Source organism: Canis aureus, unplaced genomic scaffold (assembly GCF_053574225.1).
Source record: "Canis aureus isolate CA01 unplaced genomic scaffold, VMU_Caureus_v.1.0 ptg000132l_RagTag, whole genome shotgun sequence".
In the NCBI taxonomy this organism is placed as follows: domain Eukaryota; kingdom Metazoa; phylum Chordata; class Mammalia; order Carnivora; family Canidae; genus Canis; species Canis aureus.
The window spans coordinates 670,814-697,361 of record NW_027554443.1 but is presented as its reverse complement, the minus strand read 5'-3'; the positions used below and the strand labels follow the sequence as shown (position 1 = coordinate 697,361).

Below are 26,548 nucleotides of genomic sequence, written 5' to 3'. Positions count from 1 at the left end.
AAAAGAATCTCAAGCAGACTCTGCCTGGATCCCAGGACCCTAACATCATGACCCAAGCCAAAACTAACAGTAGGGTGCTCAACAGGCTGTACTACCCAGGTGCCCCTACAGCTTCGCTGCTTTCTTGCCCATGAGATGTTAAATATCTGTGTATCTTCTTTGGCACCCAAGCTTATTTGTGTTGTTTACATTGCTTGCAATTTATTGTATCCCAATTGATCCTGCATTCTATCTATGGGGCTTTGGACACATCGCTTAGACTATTGAACTAAAGCTTCACAAATCCTTAAAATGGGGACAGTATTGCCTGCATCACAGGGTTCTTGCAAAGACCAAATGAAATAAGAAAGCACCTAACCCAGCAATGACCACTCAGTAATTGGCTGCTATTTTAAAGAGATTATTCTATAACTTCCATTTTATAAAATATATACAGCTATTTATATTACATATTTGTTAGTCAAGGGAAAGCACTGCAACCTCTTATTAAGCCTAATATTCTAATATTTGCTAATTATTCATTTAATGGGTGATTCCAAATTGTTTGGTGAAATTTAAAATAAAGAGGGGCTTCCTAACAACTATTACCACTATAGTATTTCCCTCTTCATAGCAGAAACCTTGTAAAAAAAAAGTTTGTGAATAAATCCATAATTCTTTTTCTCTTAATCTCGCATTTAATCTGTAATGAAGCCCTGTTTAGGCTGCCATGTTCCCATGCACTTGACAGCTCACCAGCTTCCTAGAGGGTTTTTGCCAACACCCTTTCTGACCTTCTCCCTACAGACCTCTGAGAGTGATCTTCAAAAACACAAATGGGATCATATCACTGTTCACATTAAAATTTTTCAATAGCTTCTCAGTACCACTAGAACAAAATCCCAATTCTTTACTATGGTCTGGCATTCCCCATGTAATCCAGGCCCCCACCCCCATCCCTCCAGCTTTCTAAACACATCTTGTGTCACTCTCCCATTCAATTGTCACTTAGCCTCAACTGCCTTGATCTTCTTATAAGTCCTTGGAAACTCTAAGCATATTCCCACCTTATGGCCCCTGCACATACTTTCTTTCTGCAAATTCTTGTCTTCATCCTTTATATCTTAGTTTAGATGCACCTGCTCCAAGATGCTTTCTCTGATTTCCTGGTCTAAATAAAATATGTTAGCCCTCTATTACTCTTCATCCAGCCCCATTTGTTTCCTTCATAGCATTCAGCACACTTAATAATTATTTTGTCCATTTATTATTATTTTTTTGACCAGGACCTTCTTATAGCATTTGAGAAAGCTATGAGGCCTGTAGTCCTACTCTTTCCTCCTGAATTCTGGGAGTGATGACTAGGCCAAGTCCTGCCTGTGTGGAGGATCTGTATACTGTGACTTTATTCTACCCCTTTGCAAAGGGTTATCTTTGTGAAGGAGGAGTCATCGCCTGGATCAGCACTAAACATATGTGGTCATTCTTGATTACACTTTTCAAGAGGTCTTGCCCCCAGTTAGCAGTGCATAATCTCCTCTGATTTCAATAAATTAATAACCAGCCTATGGAAATGAAGTAGAGTGGAATCACTTCTTTTCACTAATAGTTATCAATCTGCAATCATTTGAAGGATTATTTTGCTAAAAGGGAAATTCAGAAGCATATAAAATTACCTTTAAATAGATTCTATAAAGCAATAGACTATTTCCTATAGATTAACTTAAAGTGGAAACTAAAAATGTGGTACCTGTGGTAAAATCTTTAAATAAATTTAAATGACAAACTGAAAAGGAAAGTCAAGTCAGCTAAGTTATTACAATTATTTTTTTAAAGATTTCATTTATTTATTTGTGTGAGAGAGAGACAGAGAGAGCAGAAGGAAGGGTAGAGAGAGAGAGGGAGAGAGAGATTCTCAAGAAGACTCCATGCTGAGTGAGGAGCCCCACAGGGCTCCACCTCAGGACCCTGAGATCATGACCTGAGCTGAAATCAAGAGTCAGATGCTTAACCAACTGAGCCGAGGAGCCAAGTGATTAAAATTCTGAATATTTATCCAATATATTGGATATTTATCCAATCCAAATATTTATCCAAGTTTGAACATTTGAACTCTCATCTGGCATGAAATCAGTACAGCAAAAGTAATTGTTTAGTAATAATTATTAAAACCAATTATCAGTCAGTGCATAGGTCCACCAAAAATCATGTCAAGAATGCTCATAGCAGCACTATTTGTAATAGGCCTAATTTATTCTCACTTAGTATGTAGAAGATTATTTAAAAAGCATTATGTTCAAGTTATCCATTTGTAAGTTTCTCAGAATGTTGAAGAAGTACTCTATAATTTGTAAACAATGTAAATGTCTGCAATTATACATAATGTGTTATATATTCTCTAGAATAGATGAGAAACTAGTATCTAAAATAAATTAGAAACTGGTGTCACAATTTAAAAAGTAAGAGGCTGAAGTCACTTATTATGGAATATTAAATCTTAACAGAAACATCCTGCTTGCACACAAATCTGTACACAGATACCCTAAGGGTTAGGAAAGAGAGCTGAATCAATAATAATTTACACATCATTCCAGTAATCTGTGTAAATATACAAAATTTGAATACAATTATGATGGATGCTGCAATGGCTGCCCAGTATAACTGAGTAGAAAAGCAATTGACTGATGAAGAATATCTCTACATACCACAGTTACCTAAGAGACAACTATAAAATTTGGCATTCAAACTTAATAAATTAATTTAAACAACAAATAGTCTGAATGTGGACTAATTCATCAGAATCTAGGATATCAGAAGAGTGTCCCCATGAAATATGAAGTCAACAATATAAGGGCAAATAAAGTTGCTTTCTACTGAAGAAAGTAGAAGACTTATGAAATTTTCTCGTCTAGCATGTGGTTTCGGATAATAATATGAAATACTTAAATAGTGTTAGAAAAGTTATAGTGACCACATGTCCCAAATCAGAAATTTTAGCAATGTATATAAAACAGTTTTATGCATTCAGCACACTTATAACAATTAAATCACATTTATACATGTAACATACCTTTAGGGTCCATCCAAATCAACTTTATAGAAAATATTAAAACCATATCAAATTCGGATAATTAATAAAGGCAATCATGGAAGGAATACTTTAGCAACATTTAATTCCTTTTTCTAAGTTTAAGTGTACTCCTTATCCAGTGCTTCTCAAGCTTTACTATGAATATTAACCATCTGGGAATCTACTTAAAATGCAGATTCTGATCCAGTAGGTCTGAGGTAGAGTCTGAGATTCTGAACTTCTAATATGCACCTTGGTGCTCCTGTTGCTTCCTGTCTGGCACCACACTTCGAATAGCAAGTCCTTAGCCATTGGACTGTTGGGAGAGACCAAGAGCAAGAAAAAGCCCCAGACCAGTTGCATCCAAGCCACCGCAACTTTGTCCATTTATTCCAGGGTGCCATACAAATATCCCATACTTTTCTGCTGACAGGGGAAAGGTTAGGAAGCAGTGTTTTAGAAGACAAACATATAACATATATTTTGATAAACTTTTGGAGGCAATACCATTAGTTGGCTTGGCCAGGGGTCCGGCATACTGGGTCAGGTCTTCCTATTTTAGGAGAGTATTTTAAACTGGTCAACACGTCAATTTGTCTTCTCTCAGTTTTAGGAACTTATAGATATATTTTTATAGCATTAGCAGAAAGTTCTCCTTGTTTTCTTTTCTTTGATGAGGAGCAAATCAAGTGCCCTAGGGAGATTGTCTTCATGCTTGCAGGAATACAGCAAAGTGCAATTCTATAACTATATGCCTATCCCAATCTCTCATGGGCCAGAGCCACACTCATCCTGTTCAGCATGACATCATACACTGGAGCATTCTACATACACAGTTGTATTTGTTGAGGGGATTAGTTTTCCATGTAATGGCTTACTCATCCTCAAGCATTCTTTAACTTTTTTCTTTGAGAAGGCTGATTTTTATTTCCCTTGCATTTAGCGTCATGGACCAATGAATATAAATGATAGTCTGCTTCTCTTGCCACTGAAACTCCTGTGGATCAAGGGTTCTTAAACTTTTGTGTGCTTCTCAGTTACCTTAGGAGCTATTGAAATACAGTTTTCAGGTCTTATTCATAGAGACTCTCAGTCAGTCCATTTAGGGTATGGCCCAGCAGTCTTTTTTTTTTTTTTTCAAACTCCATATTGCTCTAGACAGGTGGACTATAGACCACCCTTTGAGAAACACTGTGGCAATGCACCACAGTACATGAACGTGGCCCAGGAGTAACTGTTGGGAATGTTCCATAATACTTAAAGAGTATTGTGTAAGGAGAGATGAAAGCGCTGACTCGTAAGAAGTTATAAGGCTAAGAATGGACGCTATTATTCAAGATGTGCTAAGAGGCATGACCTTTTTATTGCAGGTATCCAGTATGAACTTAGATTTTTAATTTGATTTCTTTCATTAGGGATTTTTCTTTTTACTGCATAATAATTAATGGCATTTAAGGTACCTAGAAGTCATCCCTTGGTAGTGGGGGACGTGTTTTTTTGTTTTTTTGTTTTTTTAAGATTTTATTCATCCATTCATGAGAGACACAGAGAAAGAGAGAGACAGACAGAGACACAAGCAGAGGGAGAAGCAGGCTCCATGCAGGGAGCCCGACGCGGATCTGGATCCCGGGACTCCAGGATCACGCCCTGGGCCGGAGGCAGGCGCCAAACCTCTGAGCCGCCCAGGGACACCCGGGGGGATGTTTTTAAAAGTAAAAATAAGATACATGAAAGGTGACTAGTTACAAAGATCTTAGACATTTGGAATAGAGCTCATGTAAGTGGTAGGTATAGAAAATTGACGTAGATTAGTGTAAAAGATTTAAATTAAACCCAAAGCTGATGTATTCCAGTTTTCTAGTTTCAATTATCTTAATTCTAAAAATGCAAATATAGGGCAGCCCGGGTAGCTCGGTGGTTTAGCACCGCTTTCAGCCCAGGGCCTGATCCTGGAGACCTGGGATCAAGTCCCACGTGGGGCTCCCTGCATGGAGCCTGCTTCTCCCTTTGCCTGTGTCTCTGCCTCTCTCTCTCTCTCTCTGTGTCTCTCATGAATAAATAAACAAAATTAAAAAAATAAAATAAATTAAAATGCAAATATATACATATATGGGTATATACTTATGCATACAAACATATATGACATAAAATGTCATTAGTATTAACTAATACTAATATTTGGAAAATATAGCTACCCTTCTTAAAGTCTACGTAATAGAAATAACTTTAAAAAAATCACAAAATCATATGGTTTTAACTACATATACCATAACTCTTACTAGTAATAATGCTTAATTAGCATAAAGCTGCAAAGACAGCAAGCAAGACTAGAAAATCCTGAAAACCAAGGAAAGAAACAGAGCATTTGGGATGCAGGAGGACGGCACCATTCCTCCATAAAACAAGTATGTTCTCTGTCAAGTCCTATTCCCCCTTGTGCCTTCTGAGACAGCTGCTCTGTCTCATAAAGCAGTTTCTCAACCAGGCTTAGTCTTTCAAACACAGCCTTACACAGCAGCGTCCACACCCACACACTGCTTTACCCTGCAGTGGCCGTTAAGAGAACAGACTGCAGAACCAGATTTCTTGGGTCCTTTCCTTATGACCTGGGTGATTCAGGGCAAGTCGCCTAATCATTATGTAACTCAGTTTCTTTACCTACAAAATAAAGATAATTCCCATATCACTGGAAAATGGAGAAGACTAAATAAAAGGGTATGTGTGAATGGCACACAGGAAGCCAAATAAAATGAAAATGATATTACTTTTATCACTATCTCTTTTGCTCTACTTACATGCAGCTCTGTTTTTCATCTTTTCTCACCTTTAGCCTTCAGGAAGGGGAGGGAAATTTATTCTGCTGGGAATGTGGTAGTGGAGACATAAAAGAAGTAAGATGGATTCATTAGAGTGAAGCAGAGCTAGTATGGATGAAGGAGACAAGTGTCCTATTAGCTCAGACTGTCTGAGACACATTTGATTTTTCCAAGGGCTCCCTGGATATTGTAGAAGACCACTGAATCACATCAAGCGTAAAAGCATTTCCTAGAGCTGTCCAAGGAAAATTTAAAAACACAAACAAAAAGTGGCTTCAAAGAGTCATTCTTGTATCAGATTTTTAGATGCACTACACTTATAAAAATGCAAAGAATTAAGATTAAAATTCTTGATTCTTATTTTGTAAATCTTTCTGTCAAAGCAGAGTGCTAAATAAATATGAAAAAGAGCTCCTACTGGGTTTCATAAACAACAATTAAAGGGCAGCATGGCCCTAGTGCAGTAATTTTCAATTTTTTCTAAAGCAACAAAAAGCTGTTTTAAAACAAGATCTCATGCATAATCCTAATATGTAAAATGGAAAAACTAGCTGCTCTAATTAAAGTAGGTGACTGCCCCCCACATCAAGCATTGGCTTCCACCTTGCCCTGAGGACTGGGCCCCGATCTCTCCCAGGGGGACCCTAACAGTCCACGAGACACAGTTTGAAATTCCCTCATCTGTGGAAACAGCCCTAAACGAGACATCACAATCATTTATGATGTTATGCCATGTGTTGACAGTGTGGTTTTCGGTACTTCACTGATCTGGGCCTTACATTCCTCATCTGCAAAATGTGTATTTAAACAGGTAACTTACGTCTCCCAGCTCTCACTTTCCATGAATTTATTATATAAAGAAAGGATAAAAAGGAAATAGGAATTCTGCTTCATGCAAGATAGGCTAATAGGGACTGGATTTATCTTCCTGTCTAAAAAAACTTAAAAATAGTAAAATATATAAAGCAATGGCTTTTAAGACACTGGATATCAGGCAAAAAAGGACAATCATCTCTGAGAAAAGGTAAACTCAAGAGGTAAGCCCAACCACTGACCCAGCTCCTGCCTGGAGAGAGCTGGAGTGCAGGGAAAGAGAACCCGAACAAAGCACAGCAGCCTCTCCGAGCTGGGAGGCCAAACTTGGAAGGTTGGAAAGCTGTGATGACTGGAGTCTTCAGGGAAGATTACTGGAGGGGAGAGAACATTCTGAGCACAGAACTCTGGAGATGTGTAGTAGATGCCCATGAAGCTTTAGCACAGAACTGATCAGCACTTGTGTGTGCAGAAAGTACTTACCCAGACAACAATCTTGAAGCTCTTACGGGTCAAATAGTGCCTGATCTCACTACTCAGCATGAAAGCCTTAATAATCTATGGGTTTCAGGTAGAGTAACCAGAAGGCTCTTATCTCAGTAGTGGGTAAGAATTAGCCATAATCTAATTGTGACAACAAAGCATAGAACTGAGGGATGCCTGGGTGGCTCAGTCAGTTAAGCATCTGCCTTCAGCTCAGGTCATAATCTCAGGGTCCTGAGATGGAGTCCCAAGTCAGGCACTCTACTCATCTAGGAGCCTGATTTTCCCTCTGGCCCTGCCTGCTACTCCCCCTACTTGTGTTCTCTGTCAAATAAATAAATGAAATCTTAAAAAAAAAAAAAAAAAGAAAAGAAAAAAAAAAAGCATGGAACTGAAAAGATCAAATTGTTTCTAAGTAATACAACCACATCCTAGGAAAAAAACTCAAGAATATTTATAGAAACGATCAACTCAACACATTAAAATTCTGTGTCTTCCAAGAAGCAGACTCTTCACTATGGAGGGCAAACTGATGGTTACCAGAAGGGAGACGGGAGGGGTGCAAATTGGTGATGGGGATTGAGGAGGGTACTTGTCTGATGAGCACCAGGTGTTCTATGTAACTGTTGAATACTGTACACCTGAAACTAATACTATACTGTATGTTAACTATTCTGAAAATAAAATTAAAAACTTAATTAAAAAAATCCCTCCTACCCCACCGTCAGCGCCTGACATGACCCATGAAAAGGGAAAAAAATTAACCAGTTGAAAGTAAACCAGAAATGACACTAGAACTGTTACTAGAACTGGATTTCATAGGAGCTAGAAAAAAGACTCAGTATATTAAGGAGAGACGTGAAAGATACAGCAAGACCCAAATCTAATCTTAAGAGATGCTATTATACTATCTGAGATATAAAACGCATGAATGGAAATAAAGGTAAATTAAACATTATTAAAAAAAGATTTTTTGAACTTGAAGGCACAGAAATAGAAACATTCCAAATTGAAACACAGAGAGGAAAAAAGACAAAAAATAAAAAATTAACAGAGCCACAGGGAGCTGTGGGAAAATGTCAAGTAGCCAATTATGGGTGAAAATGGAGTTTCCAAAGGACAGTAGAAAAGGAAGAGGACAAAGAAAAGTATTTGAAGAAATAATGGCTCTAAATTTGATGAAAACTATAAGCCTATACATCTAAGAAGTTCAACAAAGCCCAAGCATAAGAAACATAAAGAAAACAATACCAAGGCACATCATAATCAAATTGCTCAAAATCAGCGAAAATGAAAAAATCTTAAAAGCAGTACAACAAAAAAAAAGACATACAAGTAAACAAACATGAGCATGACAGGTTTCTTCTCAGAAATGACACAGGTATGAATAAAATGAAGAAACATGCTTATTGAAGGAAAAAAAAGTCTTTGTAAAATTATATGCCTACCAAAAACATTATTCTTCTTTTTTTTTAATAAATTTAATTTTTATTGGTGTTCAATTTACCAACATACAGAATAACACCCAGTGCTCATCCCGTCAAATGCCCCCCTCAGTGCCCATCACCCATTCACCCCCACCCCCCGCCCTCCTCCCCTTCCACCACCCCTAGTTCATTTCCCAGAGTTAGCAGTCTTCACGTTCTGTCTCCCTTTCTGATATTTCCTACCCATTTCTTCTCCCTTCCCTTCCATTCCCTTTCACTATTATTTATATTCCCCAAATGAATGAGACCATATAATGTTTGTCCTTCTCCGACTGACTTACTTCACTCCGCATAATACCCTCCAGTTCCATCCACGTTGAAGCAAACGGTGGGTATTTGTCATTTCTAATGGCTGAGTAATATTCCATTGTATACATAGACCACATCTTCTTTATCCATTCATCTTTTGATGGACACTGAGGCTCCTTCCACAGTTTGGCTATTGTGGACATTGCTGCTAGAAACATCGGGGTGCAGGTGTCCCGGCGTTTCATTGCATCTGTATCTTTAGGGTAAATCCCAGCAGTGCAATTGCTGGGTCGTAGGGCAGGTCTATTTTTAACTCTTTGAGGAACCTCCACACAGTTTTCCAGAGTGGTTGCTCCAGTTCACATTCCACCAACAGTGCAAGAGGGTTCCCTTTTCTCCACATCCTCTCCAAAGTTTGTGGTTTCCTGCCTTGTTAATTTACCCCATTCTCACTGGTGGGAGGTGGTATCTCATTGTGGTTTTGATTTGTATTTCCCTGATGGCAAGTGATGCAGAGCATTTTCTCATGTGCGTGTTGGCCATGTCTAGGTCTTCCTCTGTGAGATTTCTCTTCATGTCTTTTGCCCATTTCATGACTGGATTGTTTCTTTGGTGTTGAGTTTAATAAGTTCTTTATAGATCTTGGAAACTAGCCCTTTATCTGATACGTCATTTGCAAATATCTTCTCCCATTCTGTAGGTTGTCTTTTAGTTTTGTTGACTGTATCCTTTGTTGTGCAAAAGCTTCTTATCTTGATGAAGTCCCAATAGTTCATTTCTGCTTTTGTTTCTCTTGCCTTCGTGGTGGATGTATCTTGCAAGAAGTTACTGTGGCCAAGTTCAAAAAGGGTGTTGCCTGTGTTCTCCTCTAGGATTTTGATGGAATCTTGTCTCACATTTAGATCTTTCATCCATTTTGAGTTTATCTTTGTGTCTGGTGCAAGTTAGTGGTCTAGTTTCATTCTTCTACATGTGGATGTCCAATTTTCTCAGCACCATTTATTGAAGAGACTGTCTTTCTTCCAATGGATAGTCTTTCCTCCTTTCTCAAATATTAGTTGACCATAAAGTTCAAGGTTCACTTCTGGGTTCTCTATTCTGTTCCATTGATCTATGTGTCTGTTTTTGTGCCAGTACCACACTGTCTTGATGACCACAGCTTTGTAGTACAACCTGAAATCTGGCATTGTGATGCCCCCAGCTATAGTTTTCTTTTTTAAAATTCCCCTGGCTATTCGGGGTCTCTTCTGATTCCACACAAATCTTAAAATAATTTGTTCTAACTCTCTGAAGAAAGTCCATGGTATTTTGATAGGGATTGCATTAAACGTGTATATTGTCCTGGGTAACATTGACATTTTCACAATATTAATTCTGCCAATCCATGAGCATGGAATATTTTTCCATCTCTTTGTGTCTTCCTCAATTTCTTTCAGAAGCGTTCTATAGTTTTTAGGGTATAGATCCTTCACCTCTTTGGTTAGGTTTATTCCTAGGTATCTTATGCTTTTGGGTGCTATTGTAAATGGGATTGACTCCTTAATTTCTCTTTCTTCAGTCTCATTGTTAGTGTATAGAAATGCCACTGATTTCTGGGCATTGATTTTGTATCCTGCCACGCTACCAAATTGCTGTAGGAGTTCTAGCAATCTTGGGGTGGAGGCTTTTGGGTTTTCTGTGTAGAGTATCATGTCATCGGCGAAGAGGGAGAGTTTGACTTCTTCTTTGCCAATTCGAATGCCTTTAATGTCTTTTTGTTGTCTGATTGCTGAGGCTAAGACTTACAGTACTATGTTGAATAGCAGTGGTGAGAGTGGACATCCCTGTCTTGTTCCTCATCTTAGGGGAAAGACTCCCAGTGCTTCCCCATTGAGAATGATATTTGCTGTGGGCTTTTCATAGATGGCTTTTAAGATGTTGAGGAATGTTCCCTCTATCCCTACACTCTGGAGAGTTTTGATCAGGAATGGATGCTGTATTTTGTCAAATGCTTTCTCTGCATCTAATGAGAGGATCATATGGTTCTTGGTTTTTCTCTTGCTGATATGATGAATCACATTGATTGTTTTACGAGTGTTGAACCAGCCTTGTGTCCCGGGGATAAATCCTACTTGGTCATGGTGAATAATTTTCTTAATGTACTGTTGGATCCTATTGGCTAGTATCTTGTTGAGAATTTTTGCATCCATGTTCATCAGGGATATTGGTCTGTAATTCTCCTATGTGGTGGGGTCTTTGGTTTTGGAATGAAGGTGATGCTGGCCTCACAGAACGAATTTGGAAGTACTTCATCTCTTTCTATTTTTCCAAACAGCTTTAGTAGAATAGGTATGGTTTCTTCTTTAACTTTTGATAGAATTCCCCTGGGAAGCCATCTGGCCCTGGACTTTTATGTCTTGGGAGGTTTTTGATGACTGCTTCAATTTCCTCCCTGGTTATTGGCCTGTTCAGGTTTTCTATTTCTTCCTGTTCCAGTTTTGGTAGTTTGTGGCTTTCCAGGAATGTGTCCATTTTTTCTAGATTGCCTAATTTATTGGCGTATAGCTGTTCATAATATGTTTTTAAAATCTTTTGTATTTCCTTGGTGTTGGTAGTGATCTCTCCTTTCTCATTCATGATTTTATTAATTTGAGTCTTCTCTCTCTTCTTCTTTTTTCTCTCTCCTTTTTAATAAGGCTGGCTAATGATTTATCTATCTTATTAATTCTTTCAAAGAACCAACTCCTGGTTTTGTTGATCTTTTCCACAATTATTCTGGTCTCGATTTCGTTGAGTTCTGCTCGAATCTTTATTAACTCTCTTCTTTTGCTGGGTGTAGGATCTATTTGCTGTTTTTTCTCTAACTCCTTTATGTGTAAGGTTAGCTTTTGTATTTGAGTTCTTTTCAGTTTTTGAATGGATGCTTGTATTGCGATGTATTTCCCCCTTAGGACTGCTTTTGCTGCATCCCAAAGATTTTGAATGGTTGTATCTTCATTCTCATTAGTTTCCATGAATCTTTTTAATTCTTCCTTAATTTCCTGGTTGACCCTTTCATCTTTTAGCAGGATGGTCCTTAACCTCCACATGTTTAAGGTCCTTCCAAACTTCTTGTTGTGATTTAGTTCTAATTTCAAGGCATTATGGTCTGAGAATATGCAGGGGACGATCCCAATCTTTTGGTATCGGTTCAGACCCGATTTGTGACCCAGTATGTGGTCTATTCTGGAGAAAGTTCCATGTGCACTTGAGAAGAATGTGTATTCAGTTGAGTTTGGATGTAAAGTTCTGTAAATATCTGTGAAATCCATCTGGTCCAGTGTATCATTTAAAGCTCTCGTTTCTTTGGAGATATTGTGCTTAGAAGACCTATCGAGTATAGAAAGAGTTAGATTGAAGTCACCAAGTATAAGTGTATTATTATCTAAATATTTCTTCACTTTGGTTATTAATTGATTGATATATTTGGCAGCTCCTACATTTGGGGCATTTATATTGAGGATTGTTGAGTCCTCTTGTTGGATGGATCCTTTAAGTATGATATAGTGTCCCTCTTCATCTCTCACTACAGTCTTCGGGGTAAATTTTAGTTTATCTGATATATGGATGGCTACCCCTGCTTTCTTTTGAGGACCATTTGAATGGTAAATGGTTCTCCAACCTTTTATTTTTTGGCTGTAGGTGTCCTTCTGTCTAAAATGAGTCTCTTGTAGACAGCAAATAGATGGGTCCTGCTTTTTTATCCAGTCTCAAACCCTGCGCCTTTTGATGGGGTCATTAAGCCCGTTCACGTTCAGAGTTACTATTGAAAGGTATGAGTTTAGTGTCACCGTGATATCTATTCAGTCCTTGTTTTTGTGGATTGTTCCACTGAACTTCTTCTTAAAGGGGAATTTTAAGAGTCCCCCTTAAAATTTCTTGCAGAGCTGGTTTGGAGGTCACATATTCTTTCAGTTCCTGCCTGTCTTGGAAGCTGTTTATCTCTCCTTCCATTTTGAATGAGAGCCTTGCTGGATAAAGTATTCTTGGTTGCATGTTCTTCTCATTTAGGACCTTGAATATATCCTGCCAGCCCTTTCTGGCCTGCCAGGTCTCTGTGGAGAGGTCAGCTGTTACCCTAATACTCCTCCCCATAAAAGTCAGGGATTTCTTGTCTCTTGCTGCTTTAAGGATCTTCTCTTTATCTTTGGAATTTGCAAGCTTCACTATTAAATGTCGAGGTGTTGAACGGTTTTTATTGATTTTAGGGGGATCTCTCTATTTCCTGGATCTGAATGCCTGTTTCCCTTCCCAGATGAGGAAAGTTTTCAGCTAGAATTTGTTCAAATACATATTCTGGGCCTCTGTCCGGCACCCTTGGGAACCCCAATTAAACGTAGGTTCTTCTTCCTCAGGCTGTCGTTTATTTCCCTTAATCTATCTTCATGGTCTTTTAATTGTTTGTCTTTTTTCCTCAGTTTCCCTCTTTGCCATCAACTTGTCTTCTATGTCACTCATTTGTTCTTCCACCTCGTTAACCCTCGTCGTTAGGACTTCTAGTTTGGAGCCGCGCAGCCCCCTCCGCACGGAGCCTCTTCCTCTGCTGGAGCCGCCGCCCGAGCCCCTCGAGCTGCTCCCGCCCCACAGCCCCCTCCGTGGAGCCGCCCCTGAGCCCCTCCGAGCTGCTCCGGGTCCTGCCGTGCGCGCTGCAGCCCTTAGGGAGCTCGGCGCACTCTCCCGGGGCGCAGGTGTCTGTTAGTGTCCCCGGGAGCCCGAGGGCACCCCCGCCCTCCTGGGTCCTGCTCCAACTCCCCGCGAGCCCCTTTCTGCCCGGGAAGGTCGGTGCCGCTCCTGCTCCTCCGGGACGGGGCTCTCCTGTCCTGGGGACACTCGCCCTGGCCTCAGCCCGGCTCCTCGCGGGGCCCCTCCCCCTTGGAGGCCTTTTGTTTCTTTACTTCTTTTTCCCCGTCTTCCTACCTTGGTAGAAGCGCGAACTCTTCTCACTGTAGCATTCCAGCTGTTCTCTCTTTAAATCTCAGACCGAATTCGTAGATTTTCAGGTGATTTGAAGGTTATCTAAGTAATTTGGTGGGGACAGGTGATTTGGGGACCCTACTCTTCCGCCGTCTTGCCCCTCCTCCCCAAAAACATTTTTCAAACACAAAGACAAAATAAAGTCTTTTTCAGAAGTATGAAAGATAAAAGAATTTATCAACAGGGCTATACCAAGAAATGTTAAAAGTCCTTTGGGCAGAAAGAAAATGATACCAGATGGAATCTGCATCTATAGAAAGGAATAAATAGCACTTTTTCCTATTTATTTAAAGTTCTGAAAGTGATATTTGATTATTTACAGCCAAAAGGAAGAACAATGTGGAGTTTATAATATATATAGGAGCCAAATGCATGACAATAGCACATAAGCCAGGAGGACAAAAATGGAAGCATAGTGTTGGATAATTCTTAAACTACATGTTTCTGTGTGTAATAAAACTTGAAGGTACCCTGTGCTAAATTATATATGTATACTGTAAACTCCAAAGCAGCCACTAAACTAACAATAATCATAAAAACTAAATGATAAATAAATAATAAAAACAAAAAGGATAAAATGGAATGCTAAGCAAATATTCAGTTAAGCCAAGAAGACAACAATGAATAAATGGGAAAAAAAGGGAACAAATAAAATGACATTTAAAGCCAACCCGGTCAACAGCACATTAAATGCAAATAGTGTAGACACTCTATAACCTGCCCACAAAGGCAGAGGTTGTGATTTGAATTAAAAAAAAAAAAAAAAAAAGCAAGCCCCTACTACATGCTGCCTACAAATAGTGAATAAATTAAAATACACAAATGGGGTAAAAGTTTAGAAAGGACTACAGAATTTAGCATACTAATTCCAACCAAAAGAAAGCAGGAGAAAAGGCAGATTTCAAAGCAAAGAATATGACAAGGCATCAAGGTGATTTCATACATATAAAGGGGTCTCAAGAAGACATACTATTCCTAAATACTCATGTAGCTAATAAGAGAGCTCTAAAATGCATGAAGAAAAGAACTGATGAGATAGAAATGTAAGAAAGATGTATAATATTTGAACAATATATATATATTATTAAGGGAGATATATCTGCGCTATAAAATTCTCCCAGAAAACTTAAGGAGGAACAATTTCCAACTCATTTACGGAAGCATTACTGTGATAGCAAAACAGAGACATTACAAGAAAAAAATACTACAAACCAACATCCCTCATGAACACAGATGCAAAACTCTAAGCAACATTTTAGCAAATTATGTTCAACAGTGTAGAAAAAGGATAACACACTGTAGCTACGTGGGTCCATCCCAAGAATGCTGGGTTGGTTTAACATTTAAAAACCAAATCAATGTGATTCTCCATAATAACAAACTCTAAAAGAAAAGCCATAATATAATCTCAATAGACACAGTAAAAAGCATTTAACAATATCCAGTATCTTTTCCTGATAAAAAAAATTTTCATCGAAGTAGTTATAGAAGGGAACTTACTCAACCTGATAAAAGTCACCTAACAGGGGTACCTGGGTGGCACTGGTGGTTAAGGGCCCAACTCTTGATTTCAGCTCAGGTCTTGATCTTGGGGTATTGTGAGTTCAAACCCCACATTGGGCTCCTTGCTGGGAATAGAGACTTAAAAAAAGTCACCTAACAAAAACCTACAGCCAACAGTAAACTGAACGGTGAAACAATGTATTCCCTCCAAGATCAGGAATAAGACTGGGATATCTGCTCTTATTGTTTTATTCCCAGTATTGCATAGGAATGACTGGCCCATGCAATCAGTAAAAGAGGCATCCAGGTTAGAAATAAAAGGCATCCAGGTTAGAAAAGAAGAAAGAGAAGTCTTTATTTGTAGATGACATGATTATTTATGCGGCAATTGACAATCTGTTTTTGTACGGCTTAAAGAATGAAGAATGTTTTTTGTACAGTTATAATCAGTAATAACAACAACAATAAAAGAAGAATCTGTAACAGAGACTTAATGTGGTCCATAAAGCCTAAAATATTTACTATTTGGTCCTTCAGAGAAAATGGTTGCTGACTCCTGGTCTATGTAGAAAATCTGCTGGAATCTACAAAAGCCTACTAGATCTAATAAATGAATTTAGCAAGGTTGCAGGATATAAGATTAATAACACACAAGATCAATTAAATTTCTATATAACAATGAACAATCAAAAATTGAAAATCTTAAAATTACATTTAAAGTAGCATCAAAAACATTTATATAGGAGTAAATCTAACAAAAGATGTAAAAAACCTATGTGAAGAAAATCACATAATATTGCTGAAAAATAAACATGTAAATAATGGAGAGATATTTCTTCTTTATGAGTAGATGACAATAATGTTAAGATGTCAATTTCCCCCCAAAAGATGTATAGATTCATTGCCCATCCCAAACAAAATCTCAGAAAGCATTTCCTGTAAAAATTAACAAACTGATTAAAAATTTATATGGAAATGTAAAAAGCTAGAATAGTCAAAGTAACTTAAAAAAAGAAAAAGGTAGGAAAACTGACACCACCTAACTTTAAGGCTTATTACAAAGCTACAGTAATTAAGACAATATGGTATTGGTATAAATATAGACAGAACAATGTAACAAAACATATATTCAACTATTTTTTTTCAAGATTGCAAAAGAAATTCAGCAGGGAAAGGGCACTATTTCAACAAAGGATACTCATATGCCCCCCAAATGAACTGCAATTCATTCCTAGGATGGTAAACAAAAATTTACTCAAAATGATTTACAGACTTAAATGTAAAACCAAAAGTTATAGAACTTCCAAAAGAAAACGTGGGAGATCTTTGTGACTATGTGTTAGGCAAATATTTCCTAGACATAACACCAAAAGCACAGTCCATAAAAAAAAAACAACAACGAAACCACAAGTTAAATTAGACTTCATCTACTTTGGGGAGGGGATCATTATCCTGATCTGATCCTGGCTTTGTGGGTATGTGTCTATACCTCACAATTTATTACACTGACACTCTTGATATGTGCATGTCAATTATAAAGTTATTACGTATTTTAAGTTAGAAATGAAATAAGGAAAACATTTGTGTATGTAAGATATTAGAGTTAATCGAACTCACGGAATCCTTAAGTAATCATACATTTCTTTCTCACTTTATTTTTTAAAAATTTTATTTATTTATTCATGAGAGACAGAGACAGAGTGGCAGAGACATAAGAAGAGGGAGAAGCAGGCTCCTTGCAGGGAGACTGATGTGGGACTTGATCCCCAGATCTGGGATCATGCCCTGAGCTGAAGGCAGATGCTCAACCGGCTGACCCACCCAGGTGCCCCTCTTTCTCACTTTAAAGGATAAATGCAGGGGATCCCTGGGTGGCGCAGCGGTTTGGCGCCTGCCTTTGGCCCAGGGCGCGATCCTGGAGACCCGGGATCGAATCCCACATCGGGCTCCCGGGGCATGGAGCCTGCTTCTCCCTCTGCCTGTGTCTCTGCCTCTCTCTCTCTCTCTCTCTGTGTGTGTGTGACTATCATAAATAAATAATAAAAAAAAAATAAAGGATAAATGCAAATAACGAGTCAATCAGAAAGAAATCTGGGGGTGCCTGGGTGGCTCAGTCCGTTAAGCATTTGCCTTCAGCTCAGGTCATCATCCCAGGGTCCTGGGATCGAGCTTCATGTTGGGCTCCCTGCTCAGTGAGAGCCTGCTTCTCTTTCTCCCCCTGCTCATGCTCTCTCTTGCCATCTCTTTCATTATCTCTCTTCTCCCTCTCAAATAAATAAATAAAATCTTAAAAAAAATAAAGTAGAAACAAGTCTGTATATGACTCTATCTTTGGTATCATCACATAGTTACTGATACCTAAAAGTGCTAAGTAATTCAATAGCATATCACCAATAGACCATCCCCAGCACTCCAGGGAATATCTGGAATGTGAGGAAAGTGCACAAGACCCATACAATTACAGAAAGAGTTTTCATCAGCAGAAAAGATTATAGTTCTATCAAGCATTAACTATGTGGACTACAGAGAGGCACTGAGAGTTCTTGGGTGATCTCAGCCTCTAAAGTCCATTTCCTTGACTCAAAAGTATTAGTGATATTTTTTGTTTTGGTGCCAGGCTTCAAGGACTAGAGGGTGTGTTTGCTTCTGGGTTCATCTTCTCCACTCTCTGGAATGCCACCTTAGTCTGGGAGGCTGCCAAGATGGCCCTTGCAGGTCCACCCAATGTGAACTGTTCCTTCTACTCTCTGCTGGACCCACTTCTGGTTGTATTTTCTGCAATCTCTTCAATTTCCTGCCTTCTAGAAAAGTGATAGGCTCTAATGTAGCTTTCACTTGCCTGGTATAGACATTTGCAAAACAAATCCAGTCACCATGGGGAAGGGAGCTTAATGCTGTTTATAGGTGCTCATCATCTTTCTATCTGATCACTTTTTCTGTCTTAGGAAAGGGCTTGTCTTGCTCAGTTTTTCCTGCAACTTCTTTTCCTCCTTGTATTACTTTCTTATGTACGGTTTTGTTATGATTAGCAGTAACTGTTATATCTCCTAGACTTATGCTTTCAATAGAGTTGCCAACAGATCTGCATGCATGTTCACCAGGTTTTATAATAATGCAAGTCCCTGTACTGATACTTTTGAGAAGAGATCTGTGTAAAATCATAAAGAGGATAAAGAGTGCATTATTCCTCTCATGTCGCATTTACCAGGGCAGGCGATTTCTTAGTTTGTACAGAACTTCTTATCTGGAAAGGCTCTAACCCCAGGATTATTTTTCAACATAATTGAGTCAGGAAATCCTTATTGATCACTTCGCAGTTTTTAAACACAAAACCTTTGGAAACTCCCTCTTCCTCTGGCTTCTAGAACTCCTAGGTAACCTGTTAACTTCCCAAGGTTACTTTGACAGCTCTTCTTCCTAGCCTACATGCTCCGTGAATGCAAATATAGACATTTCCCAGGCTTCTCTAAACTCTCTGCCAAAAACAACTTATCTACCCTTGTTCGTGACTTTTTACCTCTCACTGATACTTCCTGATCTTCCCCTCTCCTGCCTCTAGACTTGTGCTGTCCAATAAGAAAGCCACTAGCTGGGGATCCCTGGGTGGCTCAGCGGTTTAGCGCCTGCCTTCAGCCCAGGGCGTGATCCTGGAGTCCCGGGATCGAGTCCCACATCGGGCTCCCTGCATGGAGCCTACTTCTCCCTCTGCCTGTGTCTCTGCCTTTCTCTCTCTCTCTCTCTCTGTCTCTCATGAATAAATAAATAAAATCTTTGGGGAAAAAAAAAAAAGAAAGAAAGCAAGCCACTAGCCACTGGTGAGAACCTGAAACATGGCTAGTCCCAATGGAGGTGTACCGCCAGTATGCAACAGAAATACTATATACATATACACATACACCCATATATATGTGTGTGCATGTGTGAAATAGTATTGATTAAATGTAGAAGTAAAAATATTTTGGATATAATAGGTTAAATAAAATATGTCACTAAAACTAATTTCACCTCTGTTTATCTTTTCTGAAATTCTACCCCCTAGAAAGTTTAATGTTACATATTTGGCTTACTTTACATTTGTACTGGACAGCACTGCACTAGACCAGAAATTCAAACTGACCATTTAAATCGAACACAGTAGAAACTGAAACCAATCTATTCCAGACCCTCAAGCCTGCTCACTGTTATTATGGAATAAACATCGGTTGGCATGAGACAGATAGGTTGTGTAACATCAGCTGCTGTTGTTAAGGAAAAGGTAAGATGAAGGAACTAACTCTAGGATAAATTACTCATGAACCAGGTGACAGGATGAGTCTGGTAATTGTCAACCTTGCTCCTGGGCAGCTGTAATGGGAATGTATGTAGGACTGGGAAATAACACTATAAGATTTTGACTAGAAAGGCACAGTAGCAATTAGGAATGAAAACAACTGGGGATTTGCCAAAATAGTGGATAATGTTTATATGGATTTGGAGTAAAAAATGTTAGCAGTTACACATTGTGACACTCACAGCAGGTACTGTTAACCAAACAAATATGCCAAATATTTTCTTGCATGATCTTGGGTGATAGAATCTTCCTCTTCACCTAGCTCCAAATCTGGAGTCATTTTTGACTCAACCCTTTCCTTAGTCCTCATACCCAACCACTACACCAAGCCCAGTTTATTCTACTGATACTCACTCACCACATCCACATTTATTTCCTCCTTAAAGAAAACCAGAGAGGGGTGCCTGGGTGGCTCAGTTGGTTATGTGTCCTCCTTGACTTGGGCTCAGGTCATGATCTCAGGGTTGTGAAACTGAGCCCTGAATGGGGCTCTGCGCTGAGTGTTGAGCCGGGTTAAGACTCTCTCTCTCTCTCTCTCCCTCTGCCCCCCATCCCCTCTCATGCGTACGCTCTCTCTAAAAACAAAACAAAACAAAACAACAGAAAGGAGACATGGGTCCATATGCTGCCTCCACAGTCCCAAGAGGGAGAGCTTAGGATTAGGGCTGCCTCTATATCATGACAGAGTAACTTACAAAAAACAATATCCTGTTCTTTACAGTTATTCTCTGGTAGAAATAACAGGTAGTTAGGAAGGCAAATAGGCAAGATGGAGAGGCCCTCAAGAGACCTTGAGATGAGGAGGAAAGAAAGGGTCTAGGGCTAAAAAACCCTTGTTTTCTTTCTTGGCTTTTCTCTTTCCTGTCCCCTCCCTCTAATAATTTTTATTGCCTTCTTTTTCTAGCACATATAAGCTATGGGTGGGTGAACAGAGTTTCATCACTTTACATAGCAGAATACAATTCCTAAGTGATTTTTGGGTTATCCATTGGCTTGCCTTAGAAGAAATGATTCAGAATTGCATGTGCAGCTGGCATGTATGTCAATTAAACCATAAACCTTAATAAATTTTAAAACTTTGAGTAGCCTAGAAATTCTCTTTTTAAACTGGCAGTTGTCTCCGCATATGTTATATTTCAGACACTGTATTATGCTACTTAATTTTTACAGTTTAATTTTTTTAAGGCTATACTGACAGCATGTTAGGTTGGGCAAGTCTTGTTCAAGACCAGAATGTATAGATATATAAAGGTCTATGTGCAGAAACTCTCCTACCTGTGTATTGACTAAAGGCAAAGAAAATTTGATGCACAGATTTTTTTGTTAGAGAAAATATGTCTTTAAATTGGTCCTTTGCTATTACAGTTAAGACTGTCAGGTTGTAGTCTAGTTGTTGTTTCAGTCAGCTCCTTTGCTGTTGAGTTCATGCCTCTATTTTGTTATTTAAGTGCTAAGTAAATAATATATTAAGTAGAATTATGAATGCCAGTGATTATTTATGCACTGTACATTTTTAAAATCAATTCAAACTACAGAGCAATTATTTAACTAAGTATGTTTTAATTCTTTAAGAAAAATTCGATCTCCAACTTTTCTGCAGCATAAACCATGCTAACACATAGCTCAACTGCAGCCACGACCCAACAAGTAGGCAGTTTTGTGTGTCCAAATACCCCTCATCAGTGAAACTTTATTGTTATGTAAGTTTCTTTTCAGCCTCCATCTACCTAATTTGGACTAAACCATAAAGTCAACCATACCTTTACAGTCAATCATACCTTTACCGCACCATTCTCGTGAATGGTGATGCAGTTATCTGCATCTTCTGAGAGCTGGTACAAGGCTTGAGCTGTTGCTCGATGTACGTTGGCATCATTTGATTTCAGATAACGCACTAATGGAGCCACTGCTTTGTACTCGCCAAAGGCCACTCTATTTCTGCCCCACATACAGCAACGTGAAATAGCTTCTGCTAGATGACGCCTCAGTTTATCATTATTCTGCACAAAGGAAATGAATTGTGGTATATGTATTGCAATGGACCTGTGAGGTCATGTTTCTGTGCTAGATGTTTATTACCCAATAAAATGCCAATGAGTCAAGGGAAAAAGGCTAGCAGGCTGGTCAGATGGTGTCTTGAAGGAAATTAGTATTCTCCTGGTCCCCCATGGGCCAAGGTTCAATCCTGAGTTTTCTTTTTATGGCTTTAAATTTTTTTAAATTTCTTTTTGCTGACTACTGAATGTAGTCAATACACTCAAAAGTGATCAAGTGTCTGGCATTTATTATTTGCTCAAGGATTTATTTCCTTTTGAGCAAGTGCTTTAGTTAAAAAAATAGTTAAAGAATATTGGGCATTCTTACGGGGGGCATTTCACTTTACTGGGATAGGTGATTAACTTTATACCTTTACCCTAGGAATACTTCTACATCAGTAATACACCTTGGTCCCCAAGAGGGAGAAGACAATGCAGCAAACAATGACATGTTTCAGTCTGCCACATTTCTTTCTCTATCCTTTATCCAGACTATATTCTTCTTCTATGTATACTTACTCCTACAGGTATAATATAACTAAACAGGATATAGTTTTCTGTTTATTATATTTTTCTCCTTATTGAGGCAACAACTTGATGTCCTTAAGTGAATTTGGAACTCAGTGTTAGGCTGGCCCTAAAAAGTCTTCTAAACCAAGCATCCTTCCAGTGATGGAATTTTTGCTCTGAGATTTTCCTGCCAAGAGGTAGCCCAAGCTATGCTCAAATACTTCTGGTCATGGTGAAGTCATTATCTCCCAAGGCTGCTTATTCTATCTGGCACAGCCCTGAATAAATAATACAGTGGTTGCCAGAGTCTTCCAGCCCAAGAATGCCATTGATCCAAGCTTTTAAGCCTGGGGAGGAGCATTTATCTTCTTAAGTTGGCATGAACAATTATCTTAAAGATAATGATAATGATGGTGGGGATAGAAGATGATAGCTAATACTTCTACAATAACATTTATGTTTGCTACCACTTTACTTCCCAGTAATAAATAAAAAACAGCCTCTATTTTATAAGGATCTTGCACATAAAATTACACAGTTTGAATACACTTTTGCATTGATTAGTCTCAGAGAAATTAAATGAGGTGACTCAAAATCTCATACTTCATAGGTGATGGATATTAAGCTTGAATCCAGGTCTCTGGACTTTAAGCTTATTTTTTTTTATTATTCCATGATATTTTATGACAATACACATTGAATATAAAAGGATGTTGTTACTTACTGTATTTGCTAGTTTGGACAATAAAGGGACAACTCCAAGATCTGTAATAGCAGCTAAATTTTCTTGATCTTTTGCAATGTTGGTAATAGCAGCACATACACTTGCCAAAACTTCTTTATTATCTGATTTCAGTAAATTGACAATAAGTTCCAAACCACCAACAAAGCAACGAACCATTTCTCCAGCATCCTAGAGAACAATTAAAAACAAAAGATGTTACCAAAAATAATCTTATGATTAATAGTTTTTTAAAAAGTAGAAAGTAATGATAAGGCTGTGAGGTACACTTTTGGCATAAAAAACAAATTCAGTTTATTTCCTTATTATACATATTTCTATGTATGTAAGTATATGTATAATTACACACACAATTCAGTTTCAACAAATATTAATTGAACAACTACTATGTGAGTTACCATGCTAACTACTGGGGATATAGAAGTTAGTAAAATACAGTGGAGTCTTATTATTTGCAGTAGCTGTATTTTATAAAGACATCACAAAAATTGAATTCGTAAATATTGAACCATTGTTTCTAGGGGAAATGCAGCATTAGCTTCCTACACACTTCTGGTCATAATTTTGTCAACTGATCAGTATATAACCTTGTTTTATGTGTGTTTCTGCTTAAAGATTTCTTGTTTCATAAATTGTTAATTCATTAATGTTGAATTTGTAGACACTACACTGTAAGTCATGCCAGAGGGAAGCTTATCTAACACACAAATTTTTTCCCTAAGGCACATCACAGCCTTCTGATGCTTAGGAAGACCAGAGAGCACTGAGGGGGTACTACAATGGCAGCCATGACAAAAAGTGAAATCACCAACAAAACCAACAAAGATATGAAAAATGTGCCATTGAGTAGACTACAAAATGGATGCTTATTAATAAATAGTATGAGAGCTAAGACAAGAAGGCAGAGTGTCATCTTGTTCAACCCCAGCTGAGAATATGCATTTTAGGTGACTCAAATTTTTCACCTCTCTGTGTATGTCCAAGAATGACCACAGAAGTGTTCTAAATATTGATTTGAGGGTTACAAACATTTTAGCAAGTAAGCAAAAATTCCCAAACTGAATTTGTGAAGAATATAGATTAACTGTGTATACCTTTTTGCCATTGTATTACTTGCAATCCAGTGGGGAGTAGGGACATTAAGAAGTATAATGGAGACACCTAGGTGGCTCAGTCTGTTAAACAACCAACTCTTGGGCAGCCCGGGTGGCTCAGCGGTTGTGCTGCCTTCAGCCTAGGGTGTGATCCTGGAGACTGACCCGGGATCGAGTCCCATGTCGGGCTCTCTGCATGGAGCCTGCTTCTCCCTCTGCCTGTGTCTCTGCCTCTCTCTCCCTCTCTCTGGTCTCTCATATATAAATAAATAAAATCTTAAAAACAACAACAACAACAACACAACCAACTCTTGGTTTTGGCTCACATCATGATCTCAGGGTCCTGAAAGAGAGAGCCCTGTGTGGGGCTTTGTGTTCAGTGGGTAGTCTTGAAGTTTCTCTCCCTCTGCCCCTTCCCCCAATTCTCTCTAAAATAAGCAAATAAAAAAAAAAGGAATAATTATAATGAATAGCACTAAGGGGAAAGATTCAAGGACTGCCACCAAAAGGATGTTTATTAACTAAGTCTAAAAGATGAGGAGTTAACCAGTGTGAAAGGGATTCAGGGTGGAGGAATCATCATGAAACAGAGTGAGAGGAGGTGCCTTTTTTTTAAAGTGCAAAATAGAGCATAAACTTACTAAGATCTTGAAGGGTCTTTATTGTGAGCTTTGGTAGAGAACATGGAGTTCATTTTAAAGGTGCAAGAAAGCCACTCAAAAGGTTTGAGTGTGTGTTGGTGGGAGGGTGGGGAGTGGGGAAGAGGATTTTATCAATTTTGTTTCACAGTAGACCTCTCTGGATTACAGAGTTGAGGTTAGGGCAAAGCCTGGTGCTGGAAACTCAGGCTATTTCACTTCACTAGGTTCAGGTAAGAGGTAGTGGCAGTTTGGATGCAGGTGATGATCTAGCTCTGGAGGAAGGAGTGTGGGTTTGTGAGTGTTGACTGGTGAAGATAAGGACCAGGGACTCAATAATGATTTCCCTGCTCCTAGCTTTACCTAATTGCGTTAATGTTGGGAAGGCAGGGTATTGTTTTGTTTTCTAGAGGTGAGAAAGGATGGTACTTGATATTAGTGGCCTGATTTGAATGAAGTGCCTATGAGACATTTATGTGGAGACATCAGAAGTCAGCTGGATATACTGGTGTTTGGAGCTCAGGGAAGAAAACCAGGCTGGAGTTGTAGATTGGGAAGGCGTCAGCATGAAGTCTGTAACTGAGATAATGTGTGTGAGAGGTGGGGGGTGAGGGATGAGGGCTCTCTGTACCAGAGCCTAGAGAATGGACAGGAAAAGAATTTGTCAGAGGAGCCTGAAAACAGATAGTTGCATGGAAATCTTCACCTCCCCTGATGCATGGCAGTGCCTGTGTGATGACCAATTATTTGGCTCCATGGCTTTCTCAGGTAACAGAAATGAATACTTTTGGAGGGCCAATTACATATTGGAAACTTTGCATAAATTATCTGTTAAACTTTGTAATAACCATGGAAAGTAGATATTATTTCCATTTTATTTATTTTTATTTTTTTCTTTTTCTTTCTTAAATTTTTTATTTATTTATGATAGTCACAGAGAGAGAGAGAGAGAGGCAGAGACATAGGCAGAGGGAGAAGCAGGCTCCATGCACCGGGAGCCCGACGTGGGATTTGATCCTGGGTCTCCAGGATCGCGCCCTGGGCCAAAGGCAGGCGCCAAACCACTGTGCCACCTAGGGATCCCTTTTTTTAAAAAAATTTTTTATTTATTTATGACACTCACACACACACACAGAGAGAGAGAGGCAGAGGGAGAAATTATTTCCATTTTAGATTTCAAAGATGTTTAGATTTCATAAACTAGACTGTATCCCTCAAGGGGCCATGTTCTAGTTATCTTGGTGAAATTTATAATCATAAACCTGAACATCCCATCCCCATATCCCCCAAATTCTTCTGTAAGGATAAAATCCTTGTGGCATGTGTGCCCCTGGCTTCCCTGTCTCACCTTCTCTGCCTTGATTTCCCTTTTCAACACGCCCCGCCCCATGCAAGCCCTAAGCCAGTACCTAATGCCAATAATTAATAATCAGAATCCTGACACTCATTTTCTGAGAATGGGGTTCATTAAGTCTGGGGTGGGGCCTATAATTTTTTTTTAATTTTAGAAATCTCTCCTGTGATTCTAAACTTCAGTCAGTATTGAAAATACTGCTTGTGCAGGACCTTCAAGTTATTGTCCTCAAACATGCTATGTGCATGTCTCTGTCTTTGTGTATGGCTTTTTTTTTAAATTTTTTTTTATTTATTTATGATAGTCACAGAGAGAGAGGGGGGCAGAGACACAGGCACAGGGAGAAGCAGGCTCCATGCACCGGGAGCCCGACGTGGGATTCGATCCCGGGTCTCCAGGATCGTGCCCTGGGCCAAAGGCAGGCGCCAAACCGCTGTGCCACCCAGGGATCC

The 26,548-nt window shown here is 38.9% G+C and overlaps 1 protein-coding gene and 1 long non-coding RNA gene across 18 annotated transcripts in view; one reads left to right on the top strand and one right to left on the bottom strand.

The window, feature by feature from the left end:
• Window positions 1–26,548, bottom strand: part of LOC144309644 (outer dynein arm-docking complex subunit 2-like) — a 266,940-nt gene that overhangs the window by 77,948 nt on the left and 162,444 nt on the right. For 15 of the 16 annotated variants that reach the window (XR_013375578.1, XM_077890722.1, XM_077890721.1 and 12 more), the window contains 2 exons: window positions 22,993–23,181; window positions 21,501–21,722 (listed from right to left, as the gene is read on the bottom strand). Coding sequence is in view for 14 of the 16 variants with exons in the window: in XM_077890722.1 (XP_077746848.1) it covers window positions 21,501–21,722; window positions 22,993–23,181 (411 nt within the window). In the remaining 2 variants the exon portion in view is untranslated. Of the gene's footprint in view, window positions 1–21,500; window positions 21,723–22,992; window positions 23,182–26,548 lie in introns of those variants that run through there. The other variant, XM_077890731.1, reaches the window with a different exon arrangement.
• The window catches only part of LOC144309646 (uncharacterized), a 186,096-nt gene that overhangs the window by 96,710 nt on the left and 62,838 nt on the right, over window positions 1–26,548 (top strand). The gene's annotated exons all lie outside the window — the stretch shown is intronic.